The 9,385-nt window shown below is 33.8% G+C and overlaps 1 protein-coding gene across 1 annotated transcript; it reads right to left on the bottom strand.

Annotated features, from left to right (window-relative positions):
- Positions 1-1,873: 1,873 nt before the first annotated feature.
- LOC131634252 (uncharacterized) lies at positions 1,874-2,233 on the bottom strand. The gene has a single exon (XM_058904899.1). The coding sequence runs from the start codon at positions 2,231-2,233 to the stop codon at positions 1,874-1,876; it is 360 nt and encodes a 119-aa protein (XP_058760882.1).
- Between the last annotated feature and the right edge of the window lie 7,152 nt (positions 2,234-9,385).

Raw genomic sequence — 9,385 nt, 5'->3', positions numbered from 1 at the left:
CATGCAACATCAGAACATGGTCTGGCAAGACATCAGAAGATGGTCGAAGCAGAATCAGAACATGGGTCTATGGAAGCATCAGAAGAACATGAGATCAGAAGCACTGAAGCTCAGAAGATGGTATCACGCTCAGAAGCACTTCAAGGTCAGAAGATCAGAAGATGCTATGCACCAAGCTGTTTGACTCTGATGATATTCAAACGTTGTATTCACAAACATCAGATCAGAAGAAAGTACAAGTGGCAAGCTACGCTGACTGACAAAAGGAACGTTAAAAGCTATTAAAGGCTACGTCAGTAGACACAGCGTGAACAAGGCTCGAGGTAGTTGACAAAAGCGTATAACATTAAATGCGATGCTGTACGGAACACGCAAAGCATTAAATGCATTCAACGGTCATCTTCTCCAACGCCTATAAATATGAAGTTCTGATGAGAAGCAAGGTTAACAATTCTGAACAAGATTATTCAAAAACACTTGCTGAAACGCTGTTCAAATCTAAACTCAGAATCTTCATCTTCATCAAAGCTCACTACATTGCTTTTGTAATATATTAGTGAGATTAAGCTTAAACGTTAAGAGAAATATCACAGTTGTGATTATCGCTTTTAAGAAGCATTTGTAAACTCTTAGAATTACATTAAGTTGTAAGGAACTAGAGTGATCGTGTTGATCAGAATACTCTAGGAAGTCTTAGGAGTGAACTAAGCAGATTGTAACTAGAGTGATCGTGTTGATCAGTAGACTCTAGAAAAGACTTAGAGGGTATCTAAGCAGTTGTTCCTGGAGTGATCAGTGTGTGATCAGAAGACTCTGGAAGACTTAGTTGCGGACTAAGTGGAAAACCATTGTAATCCGTGCGATTAGTGGATTAAATCCTCAGTTGAGGTAAATCATCTCTGCGGGGGTGGACTGGAGTAGTTTAGTTAACAACGAACCAGGATAAAAATAACTGTGCAATTTATTTTTATCTGTCAAGTTTTTAAAGCTACACTTATTCAAACCCCCCCCCCTTTCTAAGTGTTTTTCTATCCTTCACATCTTGCACAGACTTACCCACTTACTTAGCAGATAAAAACAAATCTTCCTTAACATTATTTTCAGGAAAAATAACAGTCTTAGAAAAAAAATTGATATAAACATGACTAAACTCCAACCAATTCATATCCAAAATCACATCAAGTTGCTCTAACGGAAGACAAACTAAATCAATTCCGAAATCTCCACCAAAGATACTCAATGGGAAATTCAAATATGCAAAACAAGTAGACATCGAATCCATAGCAGGTGTATCAATAACCATACTTCTACCCATATTAGACAACACAAGATTCAATATCATAGCATAATCCAAAGAAATGAAAGAGTGCGTTGCACCAATATCAATAATAGCAATCAAAGGTGTACCATTAATAAAGCATGTACCTCGGATTAGCCTATCATCAGCAGTGGTCTCAAAACCAGACAATGCAAACACTTTTCCTTTCGCTTGCTCCTTCTTTAGTTTATCACACTTGGTACTACTGTGCCCTTACTCACCACAATTATAGCAAGTCACACTCGAACCAACTCTACAATCCATAACTTTGTGATCCGGCTTGTCACACTTGAAACACTTTCCAAAATTCTTGTTGCATTCATTAGCACGATGTCCCTCGACACCACACTTGTAGCACTTAATCGGAGTAATAGCTCTTCCCCCACTTGGCTTTTCGCCATAATCAGATTTATGCTTCTTCTTATCTTCATACGGTTTCCCATGGTATTGTCCTTTCCCTTTCCCATCACTTGAAGACTTGTAGTGAGAAGCACTCTCCCTACTATCCTCATCATAAATCCGACTCTTGTTAACCAACTCCGCAAAACGAGTAATCTATTGGTAACCAATAGATTTCTTGATATAATGCCTCAAACCATTCACAAACTTCAAGCACTTAGACCTCTCCGCATTCATAGTATTGTAATAAGGACAATACTTGATTAACTCTTGAAATTTTGCAGCATATTCCGCTACAATTCCATTCCCTTGCTTCAATTCCAGAAATTCCACCTCTTTCTTTCCATGCACATCTTCGGGAAAATAGTTTTCCAAAAATGCATCACGGAAAAGAGCCCAAGTAACTTTTATGCCTTCCTCATCAAATCTTTGCACAATGTTACTCCACCAATCCTCAGCTTCTTTCTCTAGCCTGTGAGTGCCAAACTGCACCTTCTGCACATCGGTACAATTCATAACTCGAAAGATCTTCTCGATTGCTTTCAACCATGCTTGTGCCTTGTCAGGTTCATGCTCTCCTTCAAAGATCGACAACTTGTTTCTTCAGAAATCTCCCAAAGCACGAAACTCATTCTCCTCTCCATTGCGAGCATTCGCATGTGGTACTTTCCCAATAGCACCAGCTAACATCGTCAATGCCTCGGCAATAGCGTCATCATTCCTTCCCGCAACCATTCTCCTAAGACAACCAACAGTCAAACAGGCAAATAATATTGATCATGTCAGATACACAAATCTAATACAACGGGAATAAAAGACATTAATAACCTTGACCAACTGGTCGACCATGCTCTGATACCACTAATGTAACACCCCTTTTATAAACCCCAAATATAACAAATATTCACAGAGTATAATAAAATGCATAAACAAAAGGGCATCACATGTTATTTTCACCGCAATGAAAACCTGAAACAAACATACAAAACATGCACTAATCATCTTGTAACACAATTTGGTACTTCATGCTTTCATACATTATGCATATCGCACGCGGAATAATAAATCTCCAGTAATTCAATGGATACATCTCATACTATATCCATTTATCAAATCATATAGCATAAGAAACTCATATATATACACATGTCATATGGATTCTATGGTTAGGCAATATAGCCAACAACACGTTATATCCAACATATCAAGTCATACATCATAAACATAACAATATCCAAACAATAAGACCTGAGTTCAAATAAAACCCCCAGTGTTACATAACCAGAGTGTTTGACTCACTACCTAGTCAAAACGATAAACCAAAAGCTCTTCGGCTAAATCCTCAGACAAATTCACTACTCGTCGGAACCTGCACGATGTCACAATGAACATCATTGAAAAAGAAGGGTGAGAATTCACATCATAATGAATACATACAATATGTACAATGAATATAGCATACAATAACATATTCATTCATCACACTTCATAACTTTAATTAAATTCCACAATTATTGCACACAACACAAATATGATTACCACACAAGTAACACATCAATTCAAAACAATCACATAACAACCATGCGACTCGAAATGCAATTAATGTGACTCAATGAATATGGTACCATGGTGAGTATCAAGCTCACCGCTCCCGATTAAAACCAGAGTCACGCTTCTGATTTGGACAAGATCAAAGCCCTCGAAATATGAACGTGTAGTTCACCGCTTCCGAATCTGCAAAAGGGAACAAAGCCGCTCATGTTTCCACACAAGGATCAAATCTAATCGGAGTACAATCTCCCCATGTATGCATGTACAACATTACGCAATATATGCAATAAAGATTATCACATAACCTTAATTATCAAAGCATATCACTTAATTCGCACAACTCAAATTATTCACCAAAACGTTGCACAATACTAATTCATCAATAAACAAGCATACACTCAGCATTTAATGATCATTTATAACATGTAGTACACAAGCCAATTCATGTTATTCACTCCATTCACAAATTCACATCAGACATATATCCAAACGTCATTGAATAAATTATTAAAATTCATGGAAATCCATCTAAAAACATACGCATATAGGATCCCAAGCCAAAGAATCAAAATTCCAAAATTTTATAACAGACTGTCGCTGTAGCGGGGAAAATCTGAGATCGAAGCCATTATATTGACTCGACTCAATATTTCAGTGAAAGTCGCCACCGCGCTTTATTATTTCCAAAGGAAAAGGGAAAAGAACGAAGAAAATCCAAAGTTTGTTTTTAAAACAAAAGAGATCTTAGGTACGGGTGTTGATTATACAAGGGAAAGGTTTTAAGCACCCCTCATATCTGTGGTACTCCACAGGAACCTTTTTGAAAATCTGTGTCGTGTGTGCTAAAAAAGGAGTTTTGTTTATTTTTAAAATAAGCTCGGCAAATCATTAAGCCTTGTGCCTACATACCTCCTCGGTGCAATGGGGAAGTTAGAGCTAATGTAGTTCCTCTTAAAGGGAAAAACATTTAAAAAAGACGAATAAACACTTTATCATCGTCAGAGAGAAATACTCAGCCATTGATCTTGAGCATGAGAACAAATGAGTTCTTTGCATCGCAAATGAAAGAAGGGCTCCAACTCGGATAGAAATCCACGAGTATACCACTAGCTCTCTCACGCGGAAAAGATCTCATTATATCAATCAATTTCAAAATCGTGGGGTATCGCCACTCGTTTCAACAATTAGTCGTGTCTAAACTTTTGAAGAAAAGGCCACTAAGGGCAAAAGATATTTTTTAAAGAAAGATTTTAAAAGAGGTTTTACAAACATAAGAAGGTTTTGGAAAAAGGGAGAAGATTTTGAAAATTAAAGAAGGGGAGGAGATGAAGAGGCTATCCCAATGCGTAAAATAAAAGCTAAGGAAAGGAACGGTCTAACCGAAGAAGAAGCCAACACTTGACATTATGAGTCAAGGTAGATTTCCCATCCTTTGGACTTATCAATACCAAACCAACACATTACCACTTGGGGATCCAGATGAACTTATTATCTTAGCACCACTTTGCATTAAGCACATTAAAATTCTGACGAAAATCGGGCAGAGTAACGGCTGTTTTCGGGTAAAATCCTTATATCAATGCCTTGGAATTAACCATCAAGGACTTTCAAGGAAATACATGCATACAAAAACAGACAACAATCCAATGCCAGACAGACATAATAACAACAGAGTAATAACAAAATAAGAGTCCAGAGGTACTAAGTCCATAAGTCCGAATCTCCAAAATGCTCGGGATAGTAACCAGTAGTCCAAAAAAGTGCCTTAAACGTTTTTTAGATTTTTGTTGTTTATTAATGTTTTAGCATAAAAGTAAAGTATGGTCCAAGTGGACAAAAAGAAAATAGCGGAAACATAAACATAGTGTCCAAATGGACAAAGAGAAAATAACGGAATATAAACGTCCAAATGGACAAAGAGAAAATAGCGGAAACATAAACATGATGAAATGATAAAATAAAGCAATAAAGCGAAAAATAAAGAGAGGTATAATAAATTGCGGAAATTAAAGTCAATGGTTAGATGTTAAAGATAACCATCTTGAAACTTGTCAAGTATGTTATCAAAGTTAGTAATAAAGATCGATGGTGAGTGAAGGATGTTCTCGGATTTAAATTCAATGGAGATTTATCAAAAGCTTGATAAAATCATAGCGACTACACGATAAACCTCCATAAGTCTTTAATCAACCGCATACAATTCTCTTCCATATTTGATCTTTTTTTGATTCGGGACATGAAATATTGCGCTATGTTAAGCAGATCGCCAAGTGATTTATGTAGAAATCACCATACAACGAGGCCAGTCAAAACTTTATGTGCTAATCCATGCGAGAGAAGCGATATGTAGATCACTCTCCGAAAGCAATACCGCACGAAAAGAAAAATAGGGAGCGATCTAGTCTTTACCAAGAATCCATAAGAATTCTCAAGGTATTAAGACTTTCATCGATCAAAATAAAAAGAAATAAAAGATGGAACCACATTCAAAAGCTCCGTTCATCCATAATTTTAATCACTTAATATTGCGGATTTGGATTCTCATCCTATCGACGCCCTAAGTCCATTGAAGTTAGAGAGAAATTAGGCTTCTAACTTGTGATTCAAAGAAAATATCAAAAGAAAGGAGTAGAAGAAGAGTTAGAAACAAAAACAAGTCAAAAAAACCACAAAAACAAGCATTCTGCCTTACTGAAATCGATTTCCCTCTGTAGGAAATCGATTTCCTGCCTGCAGAATTCAAAATCAGGCGCAAAAAACAGAGTGGAAATTGATTTCCCTCTGTAGGAAATCGATTTCCTGCGCACAATTTTCAAAAAAAACAGCATTATGAACCATAAAACTTAATTTAGACAAACATACAAACACCTTATGATCACATATCCATTGGAGCACGAATTTTCCATCAATTCACCATCAAATAGGACCAATATAGTATCAAAGATGCATTGAACACAAGCAATAAAAATCTACATCCTAAAGTTTAGAATTTTACCACTTCTTGAACAAAATGTTGGAATAGCTTCAAGAACAAGCACTAAATGAGTAGATCCTTCAAAATTGGAGATGAACAAACAAAGAAAAGAGTGAAATGTAGGAGGTTTAGTTGAAAACTAGCAAGATTCAAGGTGAATCTCACTAATTCTATGAAAATGAACTTTAGGTGAGGGTTTTGGAAAGGGTGAGAAATGAATTTGCAAGAACTTTTTTGGCTCTCCAAGCTTGAGAAATGAGGGAGTAGAGACCTCTATTTATAGGATGGGAGCAAGAGTAGTGGCAATTCGGTCTTTTTGAATTTGGTAATTAATTTGTGTTTAATTGGTGTTTAAATGGTATTTAAATGGTAAAATGGGGTTTAAGTGGGTTTAATGAAGGGAATTAATTTTGGTGAGGTGGAAAATTGGTAAAATGACAAAAATGATCAAAGAAAATAGGTGCCAAAATGATGTCACACTTCCCTCCTTATTTTTTTGAATTTCGCCCCAGGGAAATCGATTTCCTCTATGGGTAAATCGATTTCCATCTTCAAAATTTTCAAAAATTGCTTTCTTGCACTGTTTTGATTTTTGCCTGATCTTTTACTTGTAAAATATAAACAAAAGAGACAAAATACATATTTTTGGATTTTGGTTAGTATAAAATAAATAAAAAAACTAAAAGTGCTTGATGATTCCCCTCAGAGATAAACACAGTATCAAGAATGGAGTCTCACAATGGTGCTCTTGATTGATGATTAAACTACAACCAATGTATGATCTTAGGGTCAAAAATTGGGGTATGACAGTCGCGGCGCGTCACACCTCTCCCGCGTCGCAAGGCAAGTAAGAGAGTTTTGTGCGGCGCGATAAAGACCTCCCGCGGCGCAACTGTGCGATTTTTGAGAACAAAACCCATTTTTGACAGCATACAGATTTCGTCCCAATACAACCAAAATCTCATTTCAGACAGACATCCAACACATATATCGGGTTTCTAACATGTTTCTACTCATGGTTTAACACTATAACATCATTAAACATGTTTTGATTCACAAAATCTCACAAATCTACAAAACCCTAATATATGAAATTGAGAGAATTGAATACTTATCATACTACTACACATTCTATACATGTATAATCAAGATAATGAGATTTCTCCCCCTTACCTAGAATCAAAATTCCCTCTTCTTCTAGTTTCCCCCAATTTTTCTCTTTCCTCCTCTTTCTTTTCTCTTCTCTTGAGTCCTCTCTTTACCAAATGATAATGTTATGAAAAGTGACCTAACCCTTACTATCTCTTTTCTCTCTAATTGGGCTTAGTAACACTTACTATTCATAATTTCTATTTCAACTAATTAGGCCCATTCCTTATTATCTCATTATACAACTAATAGTCTAATTTAATCTAATTAGCACCAAACACCAATTTAATTAATTATTATACCACCAAATAATTAAATAAAATAAGTAATTAACAAAAACGCCAATTTAGATAATTAATAAAATAGCTAAAAAAACAGGGATGTTACACTTTCAAGTCTCTGTCAGATAATGATCTAAGTCTTTCAATACAAAACAAGAATCTAAAAAATATTTTCATATGTGCTATACTGCTCAAATATTCTATCAAGTGAGCCAATTGTTTGATCTACAATATATAATAAATAATGATTTCGAAAAGACTGTTCAGCAGACTCAAGATTTAGTTATGTGGGTTGAGATGAATTTTCATCACATTGTTGTTTTCTACTAATTTGATGTTTTTGAATAAACACACATTCAATCACCATTTCATTCCCAATCTTTTAAGTACTAGCCTTAGTATTTAAAAATCCAAATTCTCTATATATTTTCAAATACTTTTTCAAACCTTTTACTAGATTTATAGTCACATCAATACACATGTTTTTTTGCCAACTTTTGCTAATTTCATTAACAGCAGTTAACAATTCAAACCAAATAATCATAACTACTAAAAATTCAAAGTTTTCAATTCCATGAGTTGCTAAAGATTCGGCTGCACTCTTAATTTTGGAATTAATAATATAAAATATTTTGTATATCATTGTTTTAATTTTAGTGCCTCAATTAAATTCTTTAGTTGATAAAATTATGGATATATTAATTGATTTTATTTTAGGGAAATTAATTGATTTTATTTTAGGGAAATTAATTGATTTTATTCTACTCTATATTTTATTTATGAGAACATTCTTTTATTAATTTTGACTTTGTAATGCCCCAATAGTTTTATTAACTAATATTTTTTTTAAATTTCTAACAAGTATTTTTTTAATAGAAAATTATCTTTTAATATATATTTAGGGTAAGAAAAAAAATTGGTGCCCATAAAATTATGGGACCCTAGGCTACCGCCCCACGAGTCATATATATATATATATATATATATATATATATATATATATATATATATATATATATATATATAGGGAACGTATATGGGGACGTATCAAATGAGAATTTTGGCTATAATGAGAAATGAGAACTTTTAATAATAACCATTGGATTTGAATTAAAGGCTCAGATTTACCTCATATGTTAAATACATATTACATAAATATGTTGTTCACTTAAACTTTAATTAAATATTTTAAAATATGAGATAAATCTGAGCCATTAATTCAAACCTATTGGTTATTATTAAAAGTTCTCAGTTCTCATTATAGCCAAAATTCTCATTTGATACGTCTCCTATATATATATATATATATATATATATATATATATATATATATATATATATATATATATATATATATATATATATATATATATATATATGGGACGACTCAAGTGAGAACACTTGATTATTATGAGAAATGAGAACAATGAATCACGACCATTAAATTTTTATTTGTTGATTTTAATGGACCAAATTTGTTTCTCTTTCTATGTTAGTTTAAAATAAATATTAAGTATCATAGAAAGAGAAACCAGTTCAGTCCATTAAAATCAACCAATATATATATATATATATATATATATATATATATATATATATATATATATATTGTGTATGCAAGAAATATATTAATGGGAGAACTAAGGGTTCTCCAACATTGATACACAATAGCGGAACAAGTCCGACAAAAAACGATATTACAAACCAATTACA

The sequence above is a fragment of the Vicia villosa genome, unplaced genomic scaffold, assembly GCF_029867415.1.
Source record: "Vicia villosa cultivar HV-30 ecotype Madison, WI unplaced genomic scaffold, Vvil1.0 ctg.001263F_1_1, whole genome shotgun sequence".
Classification (NCBI taxonomy): Eukaryota; Viridiplantae; Streptophyta; class Magnoliopsida; order Fabales; family Fabaceae; genus Vicia; species Vicia villosa.
Note: the sequence above shows the minus strand (reverse complement) of the source record. Positions and strands in the feature narration are given on the sequence as shown.